General features: G+C 35.1%; 2 protein-coding genes across 2 annotated transcripts in view; both read right to left on the bottom strand.

Annotated features, from left to right (window-relative positions):
- Positions 1–780: 780 nt before the first annotated feature.
- Positions 781–9,022, bottom strand: LOC138328541 (neurocalcin-like). Its single transcript, XM_069275396.1, has 3 exons — positions 8,745–9,022; positions 5,773–6,214; positions 781–5,163 (listed from the first exon to the last, which is right to left on the bottom strand). The coding sequence occupies exons 2-3, from the start codon at positions 6,148–6,150 to the stop codon at positions 5,002–5,004; spliced, it is 540 nt and encodes a 179-aa protein (XP_069131497.1). The 5' UTR covers positions 6,151–6,214; positions 8,745–9,022; the 3' UTR covers positions 781–5,001.
- Positions 9,023–10,189: 1,167 nt separating this feature from the next.
- Positions 10,190–14,162, bottom strand: part of LOC138326555 (glutamate receptor ionotropic, NMDA 1-like) — a 31,596-nt gene continuing 27,623 nt past the window's right edge. The window contains exon 15 of the mRNA XM_069272680.1: positions 10,190–12,952. Coding sequence (XP_069128781.1) covers positions 12,680–12,952 — 273 coding nt within the window. The 3' untranslated portion in view covers positions 10,190–12,679. The remainder of the gene's footprint in view (positions 12,953–14,162) is intronic.

Below are 14,162 nucleotides of genomic sequence, written 5' to 3'. Positions count from 1 at the left end.
TTACCATTAACACAGGTATGTCATGTTACCATTAACACAGGTATGTCATGTTACCATTACAACAGGTATGTCGTGTTACCATTAACACAGGTATATCAGGTAACCATCAACACAGGTATGTCATGTTACCATTTACACAGGTATGTCAGGTAACCATTAACACAGGTATGTCATGTTACCATTAACACAGGTATGTCAGGTAACCATTAACACAGGTATGTCGTGTTACCATTAACACAGGTATGTCATGTTACCATTAACACAGGTATGTCAGGTAACCATTAACACAGGTATGTCAGGTAACCATTAACACAGGTATGTCAGGTAACTATTAACACATGTATATCAGGTAACCATTAACACAGGTATGTCAGGTAACCATTAACACAGGTATGTCAGGTAACCATTAACACAGGTATGTCAGGTAACCATCAACACAGGTATGTCAGGTAACCATTAACACAGGTATGTCAGGTAACCATCAACACAGGTTTGTCAGGTAACCATTAACACAGGTATGTCAGGTAACCATTCACATAGGTATGTCAGGTAACCATTCACACAGGATGTCAGGTAAACATTCACACAGGTTATGTCAGGTAACCATCAACACTGGTATGTCAGGTAACCATCAACACAGGTATGTCAGGTCACCATCAACACAGGTATGTCAGGTCACCATCAACACAGGTATGTCAGGTAACCATTCACACAGGTATATTAGGTAACCGTTTACATAGGTAGGGAAAGTGACTATAATACAAAAGAGAAATATTGTACAAGATTTTAAAACAAATTTATTATATAAATTGTCTACCAATAATATAATAAGATATATCTTATATAAAATATTTGATTATATAAATACATTGAATATGTTTATTACTATGGTATTGTTTTAAAACTAATGTAAAGCTATAAAATGTTTTCTTCTCTGCTTATTATAACATATTACAAACAATCTATACATTTTTTTCTTCTCTGCACATTAGGATATAAACCATCTTTTATGGGTATATACACATTGGAAAATTAAAATGAAATCAGTTTCCACCACCGGTAAAAGTATCTCCTGATCAAGGTCATTCATTTGAACAAACTTGATAGCCCTTCATCCATGCATGTTACGGGCCCAATATCAGGTCTCTAGGCCTCTTAGTTATTCACAAGAAGTTGTTTAAAGGATTTTTAGCCTATTTGACCCCTGTGACCTTGAATGAAGGTCAAGGTCATTTATTTGAACAAGCTTGGTAGCCCTTTGTCCCAGCATGCTACAGGCCAAATATCAGTACCCTGGGCCTTTCGGTTATTGAGAAGAAGTCGTTTGAATGAAAAGTTTACGCACGGCGCACGACGACGGACGGTGCATGATGACAATAGGTCATCCTGACCCTTCGGGTCAGATGACCTAAAAAGACTTAGCTAGTCTATTCAACAATTTACATCTACCAGTACTCAGTTTTCCTGATGGTAATGAAGAGAACAGTTTGTGCATGTTCTGTTTTACATAGAGCAGAGTAATGGCTGAATTTTTTTTATTATCATTATGAAAATCTCAGAAGTTACAATATGTTACAATAATCACACAATTTTGATTAATTGGTTTTATTTCATTTGTTTAATGTCTTAATACTGGTAATAGCCAGGGTCATTCAAGGACACTAGGTTTAAGGGTTGGAGGAAAAGGCCAATTAGGATTCAAACCCACGACCCAGAGGTGCTTGTGACACCTGATTTATTCAATTTTTTCGGTATCCTTGAAATGTTACAGTCTTTTTAGGCTTTAGGATAGCTTGAGTACAGTTTGTACAATATACCTGCTGATCTATTCTATTAATAGATGGAACAATTAAGCAATGGAAATGAGATAATTGTAAAAAGTGGCACTCTATTGTTAAGATCATTACAATACATATATACAAAATAGAGTATTTCTTCATACCTTTAATTTTTAAGAAGTTGAAAAGCAAAAGAAAACATGTTAACATCATTTGAGATATTTCTATTGAATTATTGTGACCATCATAGTTACGACTGACCTAGTTAGGATTAAATGACAGATGGTGAAGTTTGTTCAGTCACATTGATTATGGATCGAGGATTCATCTGGAAATACAAACATAGTGTCACATATTGGTCCTTATCATAAAAGCAACTTCACCAGTCAAAGGTATTCAGTATAATAACCACCCTAAAAGAACTGTACTGAATACCCTTGGCTAGTGGAGTTATAAAATGTTGTTTAGAATGTATAGAGATGGCCTGCAAATGGAAATGGAAGAGTTCTGGCAATATAAAACAACATTGGTGATTGTGAATACCTATTTTAAGACTAAAGATATGGAAGACTTATTGGTCCTTATATGATACCTATTTAGACTACAGATATGGACAATTTGTGGCTTATAGAACCTTAAGTTAGACAAATCTATTTAAACAATAGATAGGGACATTTTGTGTCTTATCTGTCCTTAGAGATAATTATTAATATCTACACTGTATTTAGACTATAGATATGTAATACTTATTGGTCCTAAGATACTACCTATTTACACTATAAATATGGAAGCCTTTTGGCTTATTGGTCCTTAGACAATACCAGGTATCCGATAATAAGTAGGTAAGGAATGACTTGTGGCAATATAATGTAACATTAGTCATTGTAGAAACCTAATAGACTACAGATATGGAAGACTTGTGGCTTATTGGTCGTTGTACAATATATATGATAAAATTGTAAGCATTAAAGATTTGAGGCAGTATATGATGTAGCATATAGGTATATTGGTCATTAATATACAATATACAATAGGCTATGATATATGAATGCGTGGAAAACTTGTAACATAAAAGTGTAGATCGTAGTACAATGTCTGATTAACAGTTGGTATAGAAGATATGTTGTATTTAATAAAGTAGATTATAGTGTAGATTTATCAACATAAAGTAGTCATCCTTCTTTATACTTCTAATATCTACAAACAGGAAAAAAGGACATAAAAGGAGGAAAAAATGACAAATCAAATCATCACAAAAACATTATCAAATCCAACAGAGAGTAATATAAACCTGAAATGTTGAGATCTCTTCAATTTGATGACATATATTCAATACATTTTGACAGATAAAAGTATCAATACTAAATGAATTCAGAAAAAATAAGACAATTTTTTTCTAATAAAAACAGAAAATTGTGTTGATAAAGAAGTTTGGATGATCATTCTCTAAAAGGCTATTCATTAAGTCATAGATAAAAACAAAGTCTATAATTTACTTAATCAGTAAGTAGAAATATAGGTCATTATCAGAGAGGTAGATATGCAAAGAATGAAGATTACGCTGACCTCAACATTCACAATGCAACCGTATCCATTGTTTGATGACTAGATAATAATTTGAACGTTTGTAGGGAAATGGTCTAAACAATTACCAGTATATAACACGGAACATCAAATAAGAAAACCTGAACAGTGCCAACAGAGTTTACTGGTATACAGAATATCTAACACCGGAGATCCAGCACAAAATAGCTCAACGAAAACCTAGAACCTAAAAGGAGATTGCAACTTTATCGATCGGCAAAATCAAATTGGTTAAAGAATTGAAATTTGTCAAATTTTCGATGAGATCTGCAATTTTAACAAGATACAAAGAATATGAATACCATCATTGAATATACAATCAGTACTTGAGGCACAATGCTATAAAGAGCATTGTACCGGTATATACAAAAGGGCAATCAGAACATGTACAGTGAGTGGAGGCTCAAATATGTAAGTGAGACATATAAATTTTTACACTAGTATGAGGGTATGAGACCAATAGTCGTGATATTTAAAATGTTTATCTTGTAATTATTATATCTAAACAATATACCAAGCTTAAAAATATAAAACCCTAAAAGATATCAGCTGGTAATATGGAAATGGAAAACAAAATTACAAAAAAATGTACTTGATGTAAAGGTGTACATTGAATGACAATGGTCCAACATGTAGGAATAATAAGCAAATACAATGATTAATATAAAGTGAAAGAACATGTAAACATCTTTATCACAGATTAACAATGATTTTGAGCAACACAATGATCAAATGAATATCAAAACATTTCCTAGTCTATTTGTTCTTGTAAGTAAACATTAATCAGTATTAAAACCTTATACATGTACATAATATTTGATATATACAAGTCCAATGTAAAAACTTAAAAAGTGATCTCACGATAAAAACTGCATCATAGCAGTATATCTATATTTCTTGTAACAACCTGAGTTAACCTTATGTATAAAATCATCAAGTCACTAACATTTTATTGAAAATAATCTACATGTACATCTATGATCTATATCATGTATAGGCAATGTTAATAAACCAACCACCATGTTTGATTGAAACAGAAAGACTGAAGGACACCTGATTTATAAGGACACTTGTCTAGGAAGAACCTTAGAACTATTGGATAACAAATATTTTGTCTTCACATCTTGCAGAGTTATCTCCCTTGTGTGTTGGTATTGATATAATGTAAGCAAAAACTATGCCGTTTCTTCTGAAAAATATGATGTACGCTCATAAAATCATGATGATTACAATCAGTATCTACCCACAAGGGCAGGTAACTCTAATATGCAAATACAAACCTGGTAATACCTTTACATGCTTTATATTTGCATTACTTAGTGGTTTGATTTTACCGATTTCCAATCTAGACCCCAAAATGTGCAAGAAAGATCTATGGACACAAGGATAGACTCTAGGATAGGTCAATATATAGTTTTCAGATCCCTGTGGAAAGGACAGACTCTCATCATACCAACTTACTATAGAACTGAGAGACCTGTCTATAGTTTTCTCTTTAGTGCAGATGTCCTTGTATAGACTGGTTTAATACTGTATACACTGGTACCATTGGTGTTTGAACATTTACATCAATTATATGTAGCTATGGTAACCAAAGGGTCACATGATCAACCATATATGGTAATTAATCAATCATTACTCATGCTATCATCTTAATGATTGTTGGGTCCTTCAGTGCTCCCTCTATGAATTCCTCTTGTGACAATTGCCCGTCAGCATTTTTGTCCATCGAACTAAATATCTGGTCTGTCCTAGCTTCTACAGCTGACTCATCACCATATCCCACCATTTTGAATATAGCCTGAAAGGCAAAATATGAAAAAGTTGTATTTGAAATTTTCTCAAATTCTTTGAACACTTATTTACATACAGCATCTGAATTGCCGTTGATGTCATTTTTTTTCGTGTTAGCTACATATTAATTTCCCCATGTTGCCTTGAAAGAACTTTCAGCATGACCATTAGACAAGAGTCATCCTAAGAGAATACTCAACCCAAAGCATGTGGAGATGTCTTACCAGACAGTAGGGTCAACCAGGAAACCCAAGCATTTTCATGCATGACAACAAACCAAATATATATTGCAAGGCTTATAGTTATGCAAATTTTGTCAATTTTGCCCCGAATGAGAAAATTCTTCAGCTGGTCTAACTCCCAGTGGACCCTGTAAATAATTACATTTATCAAAATGCCATTTACAAACGGACCTGTTCCATGATATTTCAATCAGGATTATGATTTTTCTGGATAATCAGCATCTGATTTATCATGAGTCCACTGTAGTCAATAATATCATAAGTTTCTAGCTGGGGTTCAGATCAAGAGGTCTATTTTCATGAAGGGCACTATGGAAAGGTGTCATGCAAGTCCCTGTGTTTCAGGTGCTGTATTACATTTGTATATGACTTACATGAATGATTTCCATCATCTCATGGCGGGAGACATAGCCGTTGCCATCAATATCATACATCCGGAATGCCCATCTCAACTTCTGGTCAGTGTGCCCACAACTTCTCACACTCAACGCACAAATGAACTCTCGAAAATTAATGACGCCATCATCATTCGTATCAAATGTTCGAAAGGCATGTTCAGCGAAACTCTCTGCATCACCCTCAGGGAAACAGTTATCGTAGATGCTCGTGAAATCGTCGATAGTGAGATAACCATTAGGATAGTCCTGACGAAAGTTTTTATACCAGTCACGCAGTTCTTTCTCAGAAAAGTGAGTGTTGATCTGTAAATCCCGGAGCTCTTTCGGGCGAAGTTTACTGGTTTTGTGGCCCATACCAAAGTCTGGAGAATCCGAAGGTTGTGATCAGGGTAGAAAGTAGTCTTTATCTTGGATCAATCTGAGGTAAAAAAGAATTAAAAATATACATACTGTACTGTATGATTTATCGAGGGCTATTTTATCTCTTATTTTGTAAGCTCACCTACTAGATGTGTCATACATATAATGCCACCATGCTGTATCCGTCTTTCAATTGTCTGGTTATTTGTGGTCTATTTTTCCTAACTTCTTCTCAATAACCAAGAATCCCAGACTCTTGATATTAGACCTGTAGAGTGCTTAGGAGAAGGGATACCAACTGTGTTCAAGTGGATGATATTGAACTTATTTCATTGACAATAAGGTGAAAACTTTTCAAATAATAAGTTATTGTGAAAATTCCTTGTATTAGGCCTGTAGCATGCTGAAGGCTTTTTCCAGTTTATTGAAATACAATGACCTTTATTTTATGAACATTCTTAACTTATCGTGTTGGTTGAATGTTTTGATAAATATGTTCACAGTGTGTTAATAGTAAGTGAAGTATACAGGCCCTGTGGGTCTTTTTTCTGTGTTTTAATTTTCTATGGAGCTACAATATCTTTGAAGGTTAGAACAAAGGAAGAAAATGTACTGACAGCGCTCTGACTGAGACCTCAAAACACTAATTAGATACTCTGATTGATGATATACCTGGTCACAGATCTAGACGATTATCACCCGTTCCAATGCCACTGCACTCCTCCTACTCCTACACACATTCGAGTCATTATTACATGGGGTGGATAAGCCTGAGATGCTCTGGCCCTGATACTAGACTTAGACATTATGACAGCTAGATGTCTGGTATATCCTGAGATACTCTGGCCCTGATACCAGACTTATTATGACAGCTAGATGTCTGGTGTAGGGCCTGAGCGCAGTGCTATATAAAAAGGTGGATCTCACCGACACCATAAAAGGCGTTTGGTATCGGGCCAGGTCATCTCTGGTTTAGACATTACCACCGCCATTTTCTCCAAGTATGCAAATCGCCTCCAGTCTTGACGGATTGGTATATTTGGGTAGATAAATTATTCATTTGTTGAAAAGACCATGGTTAGTGGGGCTTCTCAGAGGTCAGCTGAATTGGAGCTGACCTGACCCGATACCAAATGGTGTCAGCGAGTTCCACCTTTTGATATAGCACTGCGCTCTGGCTCTTCACCAGACATCTATCTGTCATAATGTCTAAGTCTGGTGTCAGGACCAGGGTATCTCATGCTACACCAGACATCTATCTGTCATAATGTCTAAGTCTGGTGTCAGGACCAGGGTATCTCGGGCTAGGGGTGATGTGGATATGTGTACATAGTGTTTCAAAAGTGTCTCGTCATAAGGAAACAATCCAGTCGAGTGCCAACAATTAAGAGATCAAATCTTAATTGTGTCTCTGTCTAATTGATAATCCAAAGGCTTCGTCGACAGAATCTGGGTTGGTAAAGCCATTGGTTTCAATTCCTGTTTGAAGTTTCTCAATTCTAGTGCTTATACTTATTATTAAAACAAGATTAGAAATATGTGCATGAAAGCATCTGAAAAGTATATATTATAGAAGAAATTCAAAAAAGTTACAAGGTTTTCAGATCACAGGCTCTTGGATGATCAGAGTACCTTACTATTTTGTATATAAGACTATTGGGCAGACTTTATAATTATAATTGTGCCTCCTGTCTTAATTAAATTGATATTTGCTCCAACAATGTAAAAGGTGTAGAAGAACAGGGAACAAACACATACAATTCTTGTCAAGTGTCCCGACCTGGAATCTGGGTCTCTGGTGTGAAAAACTCTATAGGCTCTATTGAATGTCAGCCAAAGAAGCGTGCTCCATCAGCTGAGTAATAGAGACCACATTTAACACTATGTACAAACCACACCGACCCGCTCCTTTTACAGAGATATAGCATGACAATACATTTGAATCAATTACATCATGCCTATTAGAAGTTTCTCAATCTTGTAAATGACTAGTAAATATCCGGTATCAGGCTTTTGATAAAGGACCTCGCAAACATATGTAATTAGCAATCACATGGTTTTAGTCATCCCAATCGGTTTACTCGTGACCCTTATTCTTATATCCAGCTCCGTAAAGTACTCATCTCAAATACCACTGTCCATAGCAACAATGTCATGTATATGATGACATTTAGTTTAGCTATAGTCTAGAATATTGTACTATGAAAATTAACTTTTTCCATAAGTTTTAGATCTTTAGTGTAGGTAAAAGAGTGTAATAAATGACACAGTGATGAGGAGGGTTAAAATGTTTGGAAGTGACTGTATCTAATGATTATCTTATTTATAATTGTTTGGATCTAAATGATTAAAATAATATTGACTGAATTACAATTTATAGCTATGCAAGTTGCATGTGCCATATGTGATTACATTAAATAAATAATAATTTAATTACAATTAATCAGACCGCTGTGTTACAACATAAGACAACGTCATTGCCAAAAAAAACAAAAAAAAACAACAAACAAAACAAAACAAACATAACAAATAAACACGCATCAGGTACGTATACAGGTAAACAGGTCGTAAGGTTAAAATTAGCTCACCTGTGTATTTCCAGAGTGCAACAGTAATTTGTACATGCATGAAAGCAGAAGATTAATGTGCTAGAGAGTAAAATCCGAAAGATAATCAAGATAGCATGCGTCCTACAATCCCACTGACATCTACGTGACCGATTTCCCCTTCTACCTGGGTTAGGAATTCCCCATCGCTACAACATGAGCTATTTTTAGAAGCATTACAGACGAAACGAGAGTAGCTATGTTTGGGGTAAAATTCGTATACCGGTACCCAGCCCGATCCAAACGCGCATTATATTAGATTGTAACAAATAAAAAAAATCTTTTTGTCTATTTATATTTATTTTATTGTTTATTGACGTGAGTGAAAGTGACACCACAGGCCAAGGTGGGTTAGCCCAAGGCTGCTAATTTGGGCCATTGGGGTGTTGGTCAGGGGGTCAGGGAGTGGTTACTCTCGTGCTAAAATTAACCTAGCATGTACACAAATATAGCGGCGAAAATGAAATGAAGGGGTTAACGGAATATGGGAATTATAGACTCTCCCCCCGGGAGACAATAAAAGGCTTTAAAATACGGGAGGTTTTATCTCATGCCGGGAGGTATGGCATGTATGGTTTGTGCGGGACTACGTGTATATAGCTGTTTCTATTGGTGATGGATTGACGTCAAAAGATGATATCCCGCGCTAACATCATTTCGGTAGGAAGATTACAAACATTATCTGTTATCACGTGGTACGTAAATGAGTCCCATTGTATTCACACATATTGTTATCACGTGGTACGTAAATGAGTCCCATTGTATTCACACAAAATGACTATCATTTTCTCAACAGAAGTTTTAATAAGAAATTAATAAAAGCATACAAGTACCATGTATACAAACTACATATATTGCCAGCGATATACCATACAGAAGTAATTGTAACGAGATCACAACAATGTAAAATGTTAATATGGAAGTGAAATAAAAATAATATTTCTGAGTATATTTGATTATACAGTAAATGCAATTCATTAGAAATAGTTATAAATTTATTACATAAGGTAAAAACAGTAACAAGTTAGAGATTAAAACATGATTTGTCATTACAAAATTGTTAACAATAGTTAAATTAAAATATAATCATTCATAATTGGTCAAGGTAAAATTGCAGATCATTAAGGTAGCTCCATACTTTTGGAAAAACCCATGTCATTTTTTTCTAACAGGTCTTATTTTCTTGCATTTTTCATGTAGATTTCAAATCTGTAAAGATAAATGGGTGTTCTCGAGCTACTTTTTGAGGATATTTGAGCTTGAAATATACCATCCATGCAAATTTGCTGACCGAAAATAGAAAAAATTCATAAAATTATATTTTCTGTAATATTAGGGTGAATGTAGTCTCGATCCTGTTGATTTTTTGTCCTAAATTTCTTACGATAGAACAATATACAAAAACTATTTTATTTTTACAAATGCTAACTAATTTTTGTTATTTCCCAGGACCGTTTACTATACGTAATTACCATGTTTTGCCATATTTTCGCCCGTAAAAAATCAATGAATAGGCCAAAAAGGAAATGAAAATCCATGTCAATTTCACAATATTTGTATATGATATGCCCAAGGTAATATGTTTTTCAAATATCATATAAAAACACGGGGTCCTCGATCAAAATTTCACAATTTTGTAAGCTTGAAGTTTGTAACTCGCAACCCTACCCCCATTTCATCCAGTGTTAAGATGGGTTATATTTGACTATTTTTTGAAAATCATGCCGCAAAAAAAACATTCCACATCAGTTCATACGTTTTTGTGATATTATATCTGGTTTATGTCTGTTTGTTTTTATGATTTTCTCCAAATTGTGTGTTTAAAGGAAATCCGTATGCGATTTTTTTTAGAATTCCGGAATTTCGGTCCGGCCGGGTCCCGTCTTATTATTTATAGCGACGAACGGCACTTCCGGTGTTTAAAAATCCAATTCCCATTTACGACAGGGACCGCAAAAACCTCAGAGATAGCATATAATTTTCACTTCACTGCTTTTATTTGATTTATTTAATGATTTTAAACATTCAATATTATATGTAGACAATTTTCACCTATTGAAAAAATATCCAAGTGTGATGTCGTGGCGTATCGGAAAACCATTCTGGAATTCAAAAACAACCTCCGCAACTTCCGGTATAGCGTCATATGAATTGGCGCGATTTTCAAAAGTATGGACCTACCTTAAGAAGCTCTTGTATTGTATGGTTTTAGAACAATAAATACACATCAATATGAAATCACATCAATGGAGTTTAAAGCTATAACAATTGCGTATAGTCTTGTAAAAATACTTTGCTTTTAAAGTCAAACAAATATCTATTATTTTGTTCCATTAGCAACAAATTAAAATTTCAATACTGTACATTGTATGACACATAAATCTCTAACATTTAGTTAATAAAGGAAAAATCTTATTTTCTCAGGCCTAGTTTAGAAAATTTTCGAAAATATTATCTGATATTTGTTGAAAATTAAAAAAATGTATCATGTTGAAATACACAATTCAGTGTATATTTTGAATGACTAGGTATTTGGAAAGACAAGAACATACAAAATTTTGACTACGGGTTAATAATCCTAAAAATCCACAAAACCTCATTGAATCTTGATGCCCTGGTGCTAGCTACAGATGTCCAAGAAACCATTGCTTGATACTATTGTAATAGCAACCCTACCATAGATTTATACAGCTGCTTTTAAAAGTAACTTATTGATAATATTATTCTTCAAAGAACCATGGGATGATACTGTTGTCATGGTACCTTTAGTGCGATACTGCGTTTCACAGTAAACACTGGGTGATAGTGTTGTCATGGTAACTTAAGGGTGATACTGGGTTTCACAGTAAACACTGGGTGATACTGTTGTCATGGTAACTTTAGGGTGATACTGCGTTTCACAGTAAACACTGGGTGATACTGTTGTCATGGTAACTTAAGGGTGATACTGGGTTTCACAGTAAACACTGGGTGATACTGTTGTCATGGTAACTTTAGGGTGATACGGGGTTTCACAGTAAACACTGGGTGATACTGTTGTCATGGAAACTTTAGGTTGATACTGAGTTTTAGAGTAAACACTGGGTGATACTGTTGTCATGGTAACTGTAGGGTGATACTGGGTTTTACAGTAAACCCTGGGTGATACTGTTGTTATGGTAACTTTAGGGTGATACTTGGTTTTACAGTAAACCCTGGGTGATGCGGCAGTGTTGTCATGGTACCTTCTGGATGATACTGGGTTTATTTTCATCACAATAAAACAAATTAAAATTGATTATAACATCTGGAGATATGAATTTACCAATTGCAACTCATGTAGTAAGTATTGTAAGCCAGGTGTAATGTATATAAATAAGGAATAATACAATTACAAAGATTGCCTCTGTTGTCATTTTTTCTATCTGCATTTAAGAAAGTCAATAGACTCTATATTAATAACAAATACATTTCATTCTAGTATCAATAAGAGCAGCAGTCTTTATGTGTATATTGCACAAAATCATATTCTAGATACATATTTCAGTTATGTTGTCATGTATTATTATTTTTTAAACAACATTTTTTTTTTATAATTGAGATTCATTTCCATATACATCTTGTATTTCAATGGAACTAACAACCATATTGTATATAAAATTTCCATATAATAATAGTAAATCTTCTGTATTTGTACAAATTATCATCCAATCAAGCAGTTCCCCAGAATCACACTTCACATCTATATTTCCCTCTATTTCACTGTCAGCATGAATACAAAGTAATTTCTACTGAAAATGTCCTTATTGTCTGTCAGTATTACACTTGATACACTACTGACTAAATCTTTTCTATAGTCCCACAAATTGGAAGCCCACCATTGGATAAACCCTTCAAACAAATTTTCTCTTATTGTCAGCCTCACTCTGAGATGACCTTCACACCAAGTTGTCGTCATGGTGCTCTGAAGAGTAGGCAGGGTTGTTGATAGTGACAGACCTGGTGTTAGAGTGTGCCATGGCCCCAGGGGGTGGGGCATATAGTCGACTACCCGTCGCCTCTGTATAGGACAGGCGGTGACCTTGGTGGTGCCCCTCGCCCATTGTGGTTCCATTTCCCTCTGGTGCAGCCAGAAACTTAGCGCTGAGAGCATTAGAGGCCAGCTGTTCATCCCTCTGTCTCTGTAGAGTCTGTCTCAGTGTGCGGCGTTTCTGTGGAGAAATAATAGCGGTCATGATTAACTAGTCGTAACATATATTACATATTCAGACATCTATCTTGGATAGTCAGCCTCAATCTAATAAAACTATATACCGGTATATACATCAGTATGAAATAATATAAATGGAATAGACATCATCCTTGATTATCTAAGATTTATTACATGTATAAAGAGATCTAATATGTGATCGTTACTCCTAATTACATACTGTTCAATATGAAAGTAAATATAGTGCTACCTTAACATCCCCCAACAATCCCATTCTAATTCTAAACATCAATTACACATCGTTACTATATAAGGATTATTAGCACATAGTTTCGTTGAAATCCCTTCAGTAGTTTAGGAGAAGCCATTTAAAATTGTTTTGTACAAAAGAGGTTTAACTCTGAAAAGAGGTGGAGGTATCATGTTCTGATATAGATTACACAAATCTATACTCAACATCCATGGCAGTTTTCTTTTTATTCTGGCAAAGAAATTGTTGACAAGTGTCAACCTGATAATGGCCTCTAGCAGTCAAAACATGTTGACAGTTTCTTCGCCAGAGTAAAAACAAAATTGCCATGGATGTTGTGACTCCTTTTATCTATTATATTTGTTTATACATGGGGTAAATCTCTACTGAATACTGTGTGGTATCTACCCAGCAGTAGAGGTACCACATACCAATACATCAGGAGTGTTAGTTCTCCCACTTTACTTTACAGTAGAGTACAGGACCTCTACTGAATACCGTGTGGTATCTACCCAGCAGTAGAGGTACCACATACTAATACATCAGGAGTGTTGGTTCTCCCACTTTACTTTACAGTAGAGTACAGGACCTCTACTGAATACTGTGTGGTATCTACCCAGCAGTAGAGGTACCACATACCAATACATCAGGAGTGTTGGTTCTCCCACTTTACTTTACAGTAGAGTACAGGACCTCTACTGAATACCGTGTGGTATCTACCCAGCAGTAGAGGTACCACATACTAATACATCAGGAGTGTTGGTTCTCCCACTTTACTTTACAGTAGAGTACAGGATCTCTACTGAATACTGTGTGGTATCTACCCAGCAGTAGAGGCACCACATACCAATACATCAGGAGTGTTGGTTCTCCCACTTTACTTTACAGTACAGTACAGGATCTCTACTGAATACCGTGTGGTATCTACCCAGCAGTAGAGGCACCACATACCAATACATCA

This window comes from Argopecten irradians, chromosome 1, assembly GCF_041381155.1.
Source record: "Argopecten irradians isolate NY chromosome 1, Ai_NY, whole genome shotgun sequence".
NCBI lineage: Eukaryota > Metazoa > Mollusca > Bivalvia > Pectinida > Pectinidae > Argopecten > Argopecten irradians.
The sequence above is the reverse complement of the archived record's forward strand: the minus strand, read 5'-3'. Positions and strand labels throughout refer to the sequence as shown.

Bases quoted from the DNA above. Each gene is read 5' to 3' on its own strand.
- LOC138328541 (XM_069275396.1), bottom strand. From the start codon at position 6,150: ATGGGCCACAAAACCAGTAAACTTCGCCCGAAAGAGCTCCGGGATTTA. The intron at 5,164-5,772 runs GTAAGTCATATA...TTTGCCTTTCAG, and splicing joins AGATGATGGAAATCATTCAT to GCTATATTCAAAATGGTGGG.